Below are 15258 nucleotides of genomic sequence, written 5' to 3'. Positions count from 1 at the left end.
CTCTACGGTCAACCTGCACAGTCTGAGTTCTTTGAAATTTGGTATGCCGCAGGATAGGGTTAGAGACCCAAATCTGGAGTCATTTGAGCCAGGGGTTCTGGAGATACAAACTTTGTAAAAATAACCATTTAGAAAAAAAATTTCCAGTTTGGAGGAAGCAGGGGTTGTACAAAGCTAGAGATCAAATGACTGATGTGATCTGGGTCAAAATGGTCTCAACTGGTTATGTTTATCCAAGGTAGTACATGGCACCCATTAAATCTTTATAGAATCAGAGAATATCAGGGTTGGAAGAGACCTCAGGAGGTCATCTAGTCCAACCCCCTGCTCAAAGCGGGACCAATCCCACTAAATCCATCCCAGACAGGGCTTTGTCAAGCTGACACTTAAAACCTCTAGGAGAGATTCAGCCACCTCCCTAGGTAAACCCATTCCAGTGCTTTCCAACACACTCCTAGTGAAAAGTTTTTCTCTAAGATCCAACCTAAGAACTCCCCGCAACTCAGACATTACTCTTGTTCTGTCATCTGCTACCACTAAGAACAGTCTAGATACATCCTCTTTGAAACCCCTTTTCAGGTAGCTGAAAGCAGCTATCAAATCCCCCCCATTCTTCGTTTCTGCAGACTAAACAATCCCAGTTCCCTCAGCCTCTCCTCATAAGTCATGTGCTCCAGCCCCCTAATAATTTTTGTTGCCTTCTGCTGGACTTTTTCCAATTTTTCCACATCCTTCTTGCAGTGTGGGGCCCAAAACCGGACACAGTACTCTAGATGAGGCCTCACCAATGTCAAATAGAAGGGAATGATCACATCCTTCAATCTGCTGGCAATACCCCTACTTATACAGCCCAAAATACTGTTAGCCTTCTTGACAACCAGGGCACACTGACTCATATCCAGCTTCTCGTCCACTGTAAACCCTAGATCCTTTTCTGCAGAACTGCTGCCTAGCCATATTGAGAGTGTGTCCATTTCTGCACTGCGCATGCACCAATACAAATAGCTAGAGGTTTTCCATTCCTATCATTTTATATGCATTAAACCTTGCCCTTTGGAAGTGCTCTAAAATCTGTACAGTTAACCGGATTGCTGTGAAATCTGGTGTGCCTCATGGGGATGTGGGGTAATGTTCGTGATTCAAATTTGGAGTCATTTGACCAAAGGCTTCCTGAGTTATAGGTGCCCTAAACAAACTACTTTCCTTCTGCCGCCCTGTATGGTTAAACTAAGAAGTACTAATGACTGGATGAATCACAGATCTCTTTGAGAGTGATGGGTGTGAAGTCACCCTTCAATTAACCTAACTAAAGATAAATTTATCACAACCCCTAAGACAAAAGGCATTTTAGATTAAGTGGTTGGAGGTTGCTACAATTTGTGAGTCATGGCTGGCAATTTCATTTTGATGGGGATGTAATCAAAATATGTGGGAGTGGGGCATTAGATGCATGAATGCTTCTTAGGAAGAGAGGCATATTAGAGGGCGAAGGAGTGGGGGAATAGGGAGCGGGGGATTGGGGCTGCAGTGAGGGGGGATGGTAAAGGAAGAAAGAGAGATTGGGTGGTAAGGTGAGGGAGGCATGGCACCCTTGAGTTCTGCCAGCTCACCCCAACCCCCTGCACACCAGCCCATTGCACTCTCCAGCTCTGCCAGTGAACCCTAACAATCCTGCATGACAATCTGAAGCTTGGCCAGTGCACTCAACACCCACTACAACTCCACCACTCTTCCAGTGGCCAGTGGATCTTAATCATCCTGCACCTGAACATTATGCCACTGTAACATGACTGTCCTTTGCGCCAGGAACTGGAGGTGACTGATTACAGGAATGGGAGGTAACTGCAATAGAAACATTTGTAGACCAGGGCGTGAAAGCTTTGGGGAGATTGGTTCCCTGCTTGCAACGGGGAGGGGACAGGTTGGGGGTGTGTAGTGAATGGGTCAGGGTCATAGCTGGAGAGATGTCTTGCAGCAGGGCTGGTAAGGCACAGTTGATGGGTTTGGAGGGGTGGGCGAGGCATGCTGGCTCAGGGCTAGTCTACACTGGCAGCACTTTAATATGGCTTGTATAGTCATGGCAGCTCTTCCAGCGCTCTTAAAAAATAATAAAAATAAAAATAAAAATAAAGCCTCCATGAGAGGCGTGGCTCCCAGCACTGGTGCACTGTCTACATGGGTGCTTTACAATGCTGAAACTTGCTGCGCTCGGAGGGGTGCGAGGGGGGGGGGGCGGTTCCACACCCCAGAGCGAGAAAGTTGCAGTGTTGTAAAATTGTCAGCGTAGACAAGCCCTAAGTACACTACTTGTAGGACAAGACAAGAACAACTGCCTAAATGACAGCTAACTCTGAACAACATTATTATAATCTCCTGCTCTTTTTTTAAAAGCAGCAAAGAGTCCTGTGGCACCTTACAGACTAACAGACGTATTGGAGCATGAGCTTTCGTGGGTGAATACCCACTTGCATCCGACGAAGCGGGTATTCACCCACGAAAGCTCATGCTCCAAAACATCTGTTAGTCTATAAGGTGCCACAAGATTCTTTGCTGCTTTTACAGTTCCAGACTAATACGGCTACCCCTCTGATACTTGTTTTTTTTTAAAACCCTACAAAATTAAATTGCAAGAAACTGCATTAACACAGAGTTAAGGTTGCTTGGTGGTCTGTCGTCCCCTTGAAGAAAACTGAGTTGAGCAAAACACAAACTTCTGAAAACCAGGAAATGCAGAGTTAAAATGGCCCAGGCACCCTTAACTCTGTCCTCTTTCAGCAATGCCCCAATATTCCCTGTTAACACACATACCTTTACTCTGCCAACCCCATCATTGCTGAAATGTACAAGCTCTTCCCCTCCTTTTACAGACCATTCACGCTCACCCACGGGATTCCAGTCAATACTATTAAAAAACTAAAAGGGATTGGGAAGGAAAATTGCCCATGTCACCCTCCCTCTATCCTCTCCGAGCAGTGCCTCGATATGCACACAGGCCCTTGGCACTTTAAGATTCAGGAGGGTCCAGAACTTGGCGAACACTCCCCAGAAAGCATACTACATATGTACAGCTTAAGAACCACTTCCCAGCCTTTTAGCTCCCATACACTTACATGATACCATCTTAACCTACACTTCCACTTAACCATTGGAATCCTCTGAGAGTCCATCTCACTGCTGACAATATTCTTGGTAATAAAAGCCCCATTCCCTGCTACCAGCATAGCCTCCACAATTCTGAACTGAAATAACACATGCTGCTTCCTGAACATGCATCTCTGCCTCTTCCTCCCACACAAGAGGGGAAAACATAGATCTCCTCACATCACAGGCACAGCTCTGTCACACACCTCAAAGGAATCTACAGATCTACCATTCAATACAGCTACACCTAACACTGATCACACTCTGCTACCTGAAGTACAGGCAGATAGTAAATGCTCAGCCTACTCTCATATCCCAGCTCACTACAGATAATGCCCTTTGTAATAACCCTCCAGGGCCTCTTTATGATGTGATGTACACAATTCTGCATACTGGATCCTGAAGGTACACATGCAGCTTTTTTCTTTGCTCACACACACTGGAGGATGCAAAACGGAGTTCGTCATATAATCACAGCTGTCAATGCACCCCACATGTCCTCATATTGCAAACATACCTTTACCAAGCAGGCCAGCTATTGCCTCCACCATTTAGTGTAGATACACCTACTGCCCCGATTGCACCTGGAGTGTATCCAAATAATTCCTATTGGCTACTGTCAACTCCAGGGGAACATAGGGGAGGTGGTATAGAGAACCTATTAGAGTGAACTGGAATCCTGTGGGTGAATGGGCTGTAAAAGGAGGTGAAGAGCTTGTGGGGTTGACAGAGTAAAGGTACATGTGCTAATGGGGTGTACTAGGCCCTTGCTGACAGAGGGAAATGCTGTGCACATCCTGGTTTGCAGAAGTTTTGCTCAACTCAACATGCTGCAAGGGGACAACATACCACCAAGCAACGTGACCTCAGCGTTAACCTAGTTTTTTGCTGCCGGCTCTGTATATACTTGTGCTGTAATACACGCTTACTGCTAATTGTATATCCAAACTCTTCAAATCCCAAGGTTTTTCTGAACTAAAGCTAGCCACAGCCTATTGGCACGGACGGCTTAACCCCCTTTAAAATGAAAATGTTCTTTAAAATAATTCATTCAAAAGAAGAACATAAGAAAACATCACAGCTTACAAAACAGGTGACACGGGCCTGCTAGGAACATTGCTAGTGGAGCCAGGCAAAGTTAAGGTGCCATGAACAGCTTAGCTGTGCATAACCATGCAGTCCAGCACCTGTTAGGTGGAAGATAATTTTTGGACATCTACATTTTGAGGTTTTTTTTTTTTTTTTTTTTAAGTAAAGGAAATGTTGTCATAAGGTATTTTTCAAAGTAATTTGTGAGACTTCTGCTCATTCATCTCTCTTGTTTAACACAGGCTTTTGCAGTTTGTCCAGGGTTTTTGTCTTTGTTTTTTGCACCTGGGAATTGATCACAGGGCCTAGGCTTTGAGAGGCCAAGAGGTCAATGATGTATTTTTATTATTTATTTCAAAATTCAGAAAAATTAAATTTGAATAAAGCACTCCTGGAAATGTCACTGCTGGGAAGAGTACTGAAAGTGGCCTATTTTTATTCCTGTTTGCTTTGCAGACCCACAGCAGCCCTGACAGACAGAGCTGGATTCTAGTCTGATTCTTGGAGCATCAACTAAACTGTCAACTAAATCTGGACTTTGGCAGTCGTAATTACAGGTAGTGATGTCAGAGGCAGAAATAACACAGCTGCACTTTCAGACCCCAGGGGGAAGTTTCTAGAGCTGACAGTTAGAAAAATCATCCTTTTCACTGATAAATTGAGCATATTTGCTTTAGACTCATTGAAAGATTGCTCCCCACGATGTCCACTTTGTATTTACTTTTCTGTCTATAACTAGAGAGAGACTGAGTGGGACTGCAACTAGAGTGAAAGAAAAATACATTTGTCATTACATAATATTGGCACTTGAGCACATCAGGTTCTGCAGATTTACATTACGTATATTTTTTAATTTAAGTTGCTAACTTTGGTTGTGAGTAAAAGCTTCCTAACATGATCCTACTTCAGGGCTGTCTAAGGCTGCAGAGATAGAATCAGTAGCTTTGTGATAGGCATGGGCTACACTATTGATCTCATTATGGTAACTAGAGGGACATGCTGTCAAGCCTATGGCCAAGATTTACAAAAGTGACACGTGATTTGGGTGCCTCCATTTCTGGGTGCCCAAAATGAGACACTTTAGAGGGGCCTGATTTTCCAAAAGTGCCGACCACCCACACATTGAAAAATCAGGACCCTTTAAAGGGTACCCAAAACTAGAGGCTCACAAAATTATTAGTCAGTTTTGAACATTTTAATTCCTTCCTGTCATAAACAGATGGTTAAGGGTTAATGTCTCTTTTACCTGTAAAGGGTTAAGAAGCTCAGTAAACCTGGCTGACACCTGACCAGAAGACCAACAGGGGGACAAGATACTTTCAAATCTTGGTGGAGGGAAGTCTTTGTGCTTTTTGTTTTGGGGGTTGTTCGCTCTCGGAACTGAGAGGGACGGACATCATCCCTACCAGGCTCATCACAAATTCTTTCTTAATCTAGTCATCTCTGTTCAAGATTGTAATGTAGCCAGGCAAGCAGGTTATCTTATGGTTGTTTTCTCAACATGTAAATGTGTCTTTTTGCTGGAGGGCATTTTTTACCCTCCCTGTTTGTGCGGCCTAACTTGTAATCTAGTGCATGCGGTAGTGGGTACAGTCCGAGGCGATACACATCTAGTCTACTATGCATGAGTACTCTGTAAAGCACTTTCCATCCCATGATTTTACTGAAATAATTTACCTTCGCGTTCCTTTCTTATTAAAAGCTTGTTTTAGAACCTGTAATTCCTCCTTATTTGAAGATCCAAGGAGTTTGGATCGGTGTGAAGCCTCTTAAGGCAAGCCAGGGAGGGGAAAGTCTGGGGGGAAAAGGAGAGGGATGGTTAATTTCTCCTTGTTTTAAGACCCGAGGGGTTTGGGCCTGGGTTCCCCAGGGAAGGTTTTGGGGGAACAGAAAGTGCGCCAGACACTAAATTCTGGCTGGTGGCAGCGTACCAGATTTAAGCTAATAATTAAGCTTAAAACTGTTCATGCAGGTCCCCACTTTTTGTACCCTAAAGTTCAAAGTGAGGGAAAAAACCCTGACACTTCCTTAATATTCAGATAAAGAACGTAGGTCAGATCCACAGTGATATTTCAGCTCCTAACATCTATTGAAATCAACGTGGTTGCTCGCTCACTCGCTCTCTCACACCACTTCAGCCAATTCTTACAGCTCTTATAGTCATTAGTGCTCTGCTTTGAATCTGTAAGAGAACTGCCATTGCTACACACCTACTACTTCAATAATAATTCTCTCTTCAGGACTCCCAGTGGTGTTCAGGGACCCCAGCTTCAATACAAGTCTTGCCTTCATACCTTACCTGGGAAACAATGGCCTGCTTTTAAAGCAGAATACGCCTGGATTTGAATCGTCACATTATTAAATCCCTATCTGAGAGTGTGGAATGAAAACTGAGGCCAGGTGACTCCTATGGTTTGGGATTTCACAGCCAATGTTCTACTGAGCCCTTCTAAAAACTAGAGATGGTTGCAGACAGAAATGTGGGTTTGATCCATCCTCTGTTCCATCCTGAACTTAGGAAAATTCAGATCCCAGCTTCACCACTGTAGCCTGTCTCTGTACTGGAGCCTGCAGCAGAGACTTTGCTAAGGACATGGTCTGAATCCACCTGCCCTGAATATTCTGTTTGGGGTGCCAAGATGTTAGGGCCAGAGAATCCCCATCAAGAGGATAGCCAGGAAGTTACTACTAGTCACAATCACAACATGCTTTCTGGGAAGTGAGAGAACGTGCAGCCATTTCAAAAGGCAGGAGAAAGCATGCGTGAACAACACCTTAAAGACCACCAGCATTTTTCGTTGGTAACTGTTGAAAATGCCCATGACCAGTAGGTGGCAGTATTTGCTCTGCTGTTAAGTTCACTAGGGAATGATTCTTATATAGTGCCTTGCCTAAAGTATTTTATTAAAGCTAATGTTAAAACTATATAATACACAGGCTGAGAAAAGTGTGTCTGTACATCTGGGTATAGTGCTTGGATTGTCCACAAATAGAAAGGTGGGGTTTTTTTTTTATGTCATATGGTGCATAAAGTACATAATCAGCAATAACCCAAACTTCAGTAAATAGATCTAAGAATACAGTTTAGATATTAGCACCCACACGTTTGGGTACATCAATGATGAAAAGTTGTACAGAGATTTTACAAACCACACAGCCAGTACAGCTGAAATGTCAGCACCTCTGGGTGAAATGCAGCAAAGCTCAACCCAGTTTCCTTGTTGAGGCTTCACTGCCTTTGAGTGATCCTGGGCTGATTCAAGGGGCTGCTTTTGTCCACGTTTCACTTTGAGCTCTTGGGTGTGTTTCACTCTTCTCGTGAAAGTGACGTGTGGGGCTCACCCCATGTGGACCAGAATAAACTAAGGATTGGCACTGACCACTGTGAACAGAAACTGCCCATTTCCCGGGCTCTGCTTAGGCAACTGTCAGCGTGAGATGCGGAGGAAGGGGATGAACTCTGGAAATTAAAGCTCCACAAAACTCCAAAGCAACGTTTATCTATTTTATTACAAAACCAAAACCAACCAGCTGCCTTTCAGTCTAATGAACAATGCTGTCAACAGAACCCCACTGTGGGAGACAATACCAAATTTACTTCACTGGTGATCAGTGAACAAGGAAGTATCTCCTCCTCCAACAGGACCAGTGCTGGATGTAGACTTACTCTGTAAAGCCCTTGGCCTCTTCTCCTTTGTCCTGGCTGTTTTCACCACTCACTCAGAGCAGCCATGAACATATTCAGAAGGATTCACAAGGGTGGGTGAGACATGCACAAAGTTCTGCTTTGGTGTACACCGGTGTGACCGATGGACTTCAGTGCCGTAAATGAGAACAGCATTTGGCCTGCTCCTGCTGGGAAAGGATGTGCTCAGCTGTACCTCCCAACAGATGGGGTGGCACTCAGTTCTCTGGTGGGAACTGTAGCGCTGCTGCAGGAGGACTTGCTGCTAACATTTCTAGTTTTAGTTCTGGGAGAACTGTCAGAGAGCTGCAGCCACTGTGCAGTTTTGATATGGACAACTGAATGACTGATTTATGCCACAGGGCCAGGATAGTCTGTGTGACTGTTCTACACACAAAAAGCTAGACCATATTTATGCTGTAATTACGGTCCAGCAGCACAGAATCACTCGGAGCCTCATGCACAAACAGTAATGTGAGGCACAAGCCATGGGAGAAACTGCTCAGGACCTTATGTAAACTCAGTAACTCCTTCTCCAGCAGGAATGGAAGGGGAGGCCGTGTACTGCTCGATTCCCATTCCATCAGCAGACCCAGGTTGGAAGGCAACCTCCTAGCAGATTTCACCTAGGACCCCACAGGTTCTGAGGCTGGCCCTATAAACAGACAATAGCTTGGCTTCCTTGAAGAGGCGCCCAGACTACTAACTTGCAGACAGTAGGTGTGGCATGTTTCTTAAGCATCCTTTAGAGAGAGGGCAGGGCTGACAGCAGGACAAAGGTTGCAGAAGAGTTTACATGGCCATAGGCAATGTGAGCTCACTGGTTTAAAGTTTCCAGCAGAAAAGATACAATGAGTCTTAGAGTGTCAGCCACCAAGGCTGGATTTAGGGGCTTTTACTGCCCTGAGCTAATAGGCAGCGACAACCTCTACCAGCCCACTTCTGCTGCTGAAGATTTGCTGCTTTCATAGACTACATGAGAGAGCCCACCCTGCCATCCAACCTTCTGCTTGTGCTGGCTGTCACTATAAGTGAGAACAGCAGCCAGTGCTTATCATTCCTAAAACTAGTATACAAAGAAAAGGAGGTTTTTTTTTTGTTTTTTTTTTACAAAGTTCGGTTCATTCTTCACTCCTACAACAGGATTAGAGGAGGAAACTGACATTTCTCATTATACACTAAACCAAATAGTTTCAAGGTACATGTACACCCTGTCCCAAAGTATAAAAAGGAAAAGCCAGAAGAGCACATACAATGTATGTAATTTACAATGAGAAGCCGGCAGCGGGTGCTGCTGTTCACTAAAGACAACAGTTCTTTTTTATGGTGGGTTTGTCAGATTTGTTCTTCAGGGAGACACTTGTCATGAGTTTCCATTTTTTTTTAATCCAGACCAAACACTTTAACCCAGCTTCAATCCTGCTCTCATCCAGAAGGTCCCATGCTCTGGAATCCAATGAGCAATTTATTTTTGCAGTCAAGCCCTGCCCCCTCTGAATATTTAGTTAGCGAACAGTGTGGCGTGAACTTGCTGTGTTGTGATGCAAGTTCAACACACACACACTGCTGTCACCAAGCGATGTCACAGCAGCACCCTGTGAGTGTGCTACATCACACCATGTCGCAAAGTCACGCAGCCCAGCGTGATGCAAGGCCTCTCTGCCATGATGCAATGCTGCTGAGAAGGAATGTTCTGGGGTCACCCTACAACAGCCTGGCACGATGTCTGGCACCAGCAGCAGTTTCCATTTCAAGACACTTCAAGGATATTGCACGTACAGCTTTACCACCGTCCAAATAAGGACTAGTTTCAAACCCAGAGCACACGAACACTGTACAAAATGGTGCCTGTCTACCAATTCTCATTAGCCTGAGAGTAGATTATACATTGCGTGTGTACAGGTGAGAGGTGAGAAATCCCATTCACCACATTATATGCAATAACAAGCAGCCCCGTTGCGAGCAAAACAGCCAAAGTACATGGATAACAATGTCACCAGAGAGCTGCTCCCCCTACAGCAGCAGAATGCAGACAGCAGGTAGTAGAGAGTTGCCAGTTTCGGTTGTATGAATTCCTGGAGGTTTCATCACATGACAATCTTTAATTAAAGAGCAATCTTTAATTCCTGGAGACTCCAGGACAATCGTGGAGAGTTGGCAACCTTAGTTTAGATTGAGAATGTGTGTAAGAAAGCGGAGTACAAAGGTTGCAGTCCAAATTGGAGTGGCAGGAGAGCGTGACGTGTCTGACATCTGACAGCTGGCTGTAAATAATGCCCCCCTCAGAACGTTCATATGGTCAAACAGGCTAGAGATGCACAAAGCAGGAATGTGCTGCTGCTTCACAGTCATGTTCCACGCACCCCCCGCTGTCTAATGCACAGACCTGGCTGATTCTGTCCCTCCACAAATTTCACAAGTGTGTCTAACTGAGATGAACAAGACACTAACTTTGGCCAAGGCACCACCAGCTGAAATGGTCACTGTGATCTCTGAACGCAGCAGCCTGTTCAAGCTGGGCCATTGCCACGGCTTTAATAGCGTGCGTCATTACAGCTTCCACTACAGACATCAGAACAGAGAGATTCCTGGGAGGTGGGAACTGTGATAGATCAGACTATTGCATGGGAAGATAGTCACACTCAGCAAGCACGGGAACCCATGGCACGAGCAGCTATTGTTCAGGTTGTAATGAACTACGCCTTCCTAATGAGCCTGGGCTAAAATGACAGAGATGAAACTAGACTCCTAGAGACAGACCTCTTGCTGTATCTTTCTCTGTTGACATATGTGCTCTCATCTCTCCCCTGTAGCACTAAGCAGGCTGCAGGGGGCTTCAGGAGCATAGCAGAGCTACATCATGCTTTCTCCTTTATATTATTCTGATATACGAATAGAGGATATTGTGATACGTGAAGATGCAGGACTTCTGTGCCTTCCCTGTACTCAACTGGCACTACTGGGGTCTCCCTATACTGAGCCTCCCTACTGTTGGTACTCCTCCTTGTGCTCTTGGTGCCACTAGATTTCCAAGATATGGCATCTTCTCTGCATGTCTTCCTTGTCTGGATGGCAACAGGTTTGTTGTTCACCACTACCCAATCTGCAGCTACTTCTGGCGCTCTCTTTGTGCCTCCTGTGGTTCAGGTTTGAACTTTGCACCCATTCCTCCTTCTTTATCTGCAGTTCGTTGATGGAAAGAAGCGCTGCTTTCCCAAAGGCCCAATCCCGCACACTGCAGCGGGCCCTCAACTCCAGTGGCAGATGGGTATATTCAGTAACTCCCAAGAAGCATCTGGTCTACTGCACAACTGGGGCCCCCAGTGCACATCTGTGAGCACAAGCTGTGGCAATACACTTGCTTTTATGCACACGGAGGTGCTAGAGAGAGAGCGAGAGAGTGCACGCGCAATTTGCGGCCAAAGGATGGATCGGCTGCAGACATCACTGCATTATTGGATTCCAGAAGTCAAGGTGTCCCTTTAACCCTAACAGCCTATGAAATTGAGGGGAGGGACCAAACAGTGACTACAACCCCTGTACAAGACAACTGTATAATTTACATATATATTTATTTACAGTATATAAAAATCTCTTTCTTCTCGAGTCCCCGTGAACTCAGAAACTTAAGTTGTCAGTAGCTGTTCATATGGTTTTTTTTTTTTAAAGTCATGCTCTCATTCCCCCTCCCCTAAAGTATTAGATAATAGCATTAAAAGAAAACAAAAAAGCAAACCAATCATTAAAAAAAGTGCAAACGTTCAGGGTATCACTTCTGCTACGCTGGATGTTGCCAATGCCACACGGCGGTAGGATGTCCATCTGTCCATCCTTCAGATGGCTTCCTGTCTTCTGTTCATGTCTGCTCCTAGACCAGGCGTCCTACTGAAGGTGGTGGGTCAGGAAGAATATTGGTTGAGGGAGGTGAGAGAGGAAAACCAAAATTAAAACCAAAATTGCAGCCAGCCAGCCAGCTTAAGTGTGCTGTACAGCCTCTCTGTGACAGAACAAGGCTTCTGGAGAGCAACGATTTCATAGTAAGCTGCAAGGCTGACAAGGACTAGGGCTTAACAAGCAATAACCTTGTGGAAGAGGCAGCGTTGGATGAGTCACACATACAGCCTTAGGCATGGATGTATTTTTAAAAACAAACCATGGCTGTTCATTCCCTCCTGGGGAAAGGGTGAATGGTCTGGGCAAAACCCTACACCCTCTCTTCTGCCTAAGGCCCAATCTTGTCCCCACTAAAGAGTAGAACTCCTACTGATTCTGGTGAGAGTCGGATGGAGCTCTCACTGCACTACCAGTGTGAATCATCTCGAAGGGTGGCCAGCTGGGTTCCTACCCCATCAAGCAGGCAGGTCTGCGAAGAATTCAATCACAAGTCAAAGCAACCTTTCCCCAACCCTCCAGCACCAGGACCCAGAAACATCTCTGCTAACCCCTTGTAGCAGCATTCCTGGACAACATGCTCCAAAGCCCACTGTGCTGCTAAAGCCATGGCTCCAAAGCTAATCCTGGGGTTTTAGGAAACCCAGCAAACTTGGGGTGTGGATTCACTGGAAGTTGAGGGATGTTAATACTTGAAAATCCCCAGAACTCTTTTAAGATCTGGGGGAGCCACAGCAGTGAGGGAGCAATGGGGTTGCTTAGCCAGTTGTATTAAAGTTTGCATCCACTGCTGTTATGAAAAGCCTTAGGCTACAAACTGCTACCACATGGTTCCAGTAGTAACCCTTCTGAGATTAGAAATCCCACACAGAGTAGCACAAAGCAAGGCCGAGAGCTACTGGAAGCAAAGCTGCAAGTTTCACTAATACACTGGCCTTCACTTCACTGGAAATGTGCAAGAGACAACGTATCCTTGTACTTTAATGGAGTTACACATTTTTCCCTGCAGTACATCTCCTCTTATGGCTTCTCCTGTCCTGTTAGCCAAGACCGTCTGTATGCCAGTGTTCACATTACTGGCCCTTGCTAGTCCACTGGACCAGACTGTGGCTGGCCCTTGCAAGGATACAGAAAGGATTTATAGCAGGAAGGAGGCAGAACTATGGCTCTGCCCCCTTCTGGGCTGGCTGGCAGAGCTGGCCGGTCATGGAGAGGAGTTTCAGTCTCCTATAATGGTGGCTTAATGGCCATGTTCTACATACACAACATGGAGCTCAGGGAGGACTGAAAATTGCCATTTTTACCTGAAGGCAAAGAGGAATGTTCCTGCAAAGTCTGAACTAAATTCATTTGATAATCTGAGCTATAGTTCATTAGAAAACTGCTCTGGTTTGAAATTTTGACTTGCCTAATGCTTTGTCAAATACAGGATCTATTCTAAAATAAAATAGTTAAAATATTTTAACAAAAATTCTTCTGTCAATTGATCGATGTCCTAAGGGCTACATTTACATGGGAAGTATTAAGATACAAGACTCAAGATAACACCACATAAGAAATGCAATTATCCATGGGTGAGAGTTACAGATTGTTCCATTATTTTCATAGATTCTGAGATTTTAAAGCCAGAAGGGACCATTTCATCCCCTACTTGGACCTCCTGTATATCACAGGCCATTACATATCACCCAGTACCCCGTATTGAGCCCAATAAATTGGCTAAAGCATGGGTGCCTTTTGGGAAGACAATTCTTGACCTGAAGACATCAAGAGCCAGAGAATCTACCATTTCCCTTGGTAATTTGTTCCAAGGGTTAATCCCTCATTGTTCAAAATGTGAGTCTAATTTTTGAGTTTGACTGGCTTCAGCTTCCAGCCATTGGTTCTTGTTATGCTTTTCTCCACTTGATTAAAGAGCCCTTTAGTACTCAGTATTTTTGCCCCGTGAAAGTACCTGTACACTGTAATCCAGTCATCTCTGAATCTTTTTGCAAAGCCAAACAGAGAAAGCTCTAAGTCTCTCATTGGAAGGCATTTTCTCCAGCCCTCAAATCATTTTTGTGGCTCTCTTCTACAACCTCTCCATTTGTCACCATCCTTTTTTAAATGTTGTGCAGTATTTCAGTCTTGGTCTCACCAATGCTGCAAACAAAGGTAAAATCACCTCCATACCACTAATCACTACTCCCCTGTTTATACATGTAAGGATCACGTTAGCTGTTTTTTGTCACAGTATATGTTGAGTTGTTTATTCTCTCTGATCTTTAAATCCTTTTCAGGCTCAGTGCCTTCCAGTGAACAGTTCCCCATTCTGTAGCTATGGCCTACATTCCTTGTCACTAGAAGTATGATCTTGCAGATGTATTAAAAAGAATTTTGTTTGAATGGGGCCAGCTTCCTAAGCAATCCAGATTGCTCTGTATGACTGTCCTGTCCTCATCATTATTGGCCACTCTGTCAATCTTTATTTTAAACGAAAAGAGATTTACTTCCAGGTCACTGATAAATGTTGAATAGCATCAGTCCTACCGATCCTTATGGAACCCCACTAGAAACAGCTCTATACCACATTAACAGATCTCAGAAAGTAGTCAGGTAGATCTTAATCCATCTACCCAGTTACCTTTACCAACCAAATCTGTGAGAAATTTGCATTTCTTAATTCTTTAAAAGAATCACGTGCTTGTTTGTTATGTGGGCAATATAAGATTTACCATGTCCTTCAACTGGCTTTTGAAATGCAGTATGTGGCATTTGGAAATGTAAAATATATTTGAATAGGAAGGACCGCAGAGTAAGGCCTGAAGGAAAATCAAGGTTCTTTAATAACCTACTTTATAAGCAGTGGATATTATTACCCTGTTTGGAAAACTGACTCTCAAGTTAAAAAATTACCCAAACTCTCACATGTTGACTGGGAGGGTGGGAAATGAAACTCTCAGTCCCCTGATTCCTAATTCCATGCCTGAGCTGCTCTCAGTCTGTCAGCTCGTTGGACAGATGTGAGGCAAGAAAATGGGGAGGGACCCATGAATTTTGAGGTATGTGCGTGCTACAGAAGAAAAAGGAAACAAAAATAAGAGATAAAATACTTACTGAAAGGGTTAATACCTTGTCTTTTTCCATGGGGGAAACTGCTAGCACTACCTGCAAAATCCAAGAACATTATTTGCTTAGTACTAGGAGCAGTTTTTGATTCTTCTGAATTTTGGGGATAATTTTAGGAAAAAGCAATGATTGCTCTGCTAATGACCATGAAGGACTATTGCTGACTGCAGCTGGGTGCAGTAATATAGGCAGGTTCTGTGCAAAACTCCCTTGTACTTACTGTGATGGGGCAAGGCCAGATGGCTACAGTAAAGTACTGAGAAACAGGTATGTTAGCCCCAGGCTAAACAAATCCTTAGTACCCTGGTAACCAAATGGCAGTTGCTCCAGGTTAATCAAGGCAC

At 44.5% G+C, this 15258-nt stretch overlaps 1 protein-coding gene across 5 annotated transcripts in view; it reads right to left on the bottom strand.

The window, feature by feature from the left end:
• Positions 1 to 11369: 11369 nt before the first annotated feature.
• Positions 11370 to 15258, bottom strand: part of SMOC1 (SPARC related modular calcium binding 1) — a 173934-nt gene continuing 170045 nt past the window's right edge. For all 5 annotated transcript variants that reach the window (XM_032774816.2, XM_075064604.1, XM_032774817.2 and 2 more), the window contains 2 exons: positions 14903 to 14953; positions 11370 to 11800 (listed from right to left, as the gene is read on the bottom strand). In XM_032774816.2, coding sequence (XP_032630707.1) covers positions 11784 to 11800; positions 14903 to 14953 — 68 coding nt within the window. In that variant the 3' untranslated portion in view covers positions 11370 to 11783. The remainder of the gene's footprint in view (positions 11801 to 14902; positions 14954 to 15258) is intronic.

The sequence above is a fragment of the Chelonoidis abingdonii genome, chromosome 4, assembly GCF_003597395.2.
Source record: "Chelonoidis abingdonii isolate Lonesome George chromosome 4, CheloAbing_2.0, whole genome shotgun sequence".
Lineage (NCBI taxonomy): Eukaryota > Metazoa > Chordata > Testudines > Testudinidae > Chelonoidis > Chelonoidis abingdonii.
Note: the sequence above shows the minus strand (reverse complement) of the source record. Positions and strands in the feature narration are given on the sequence as shown.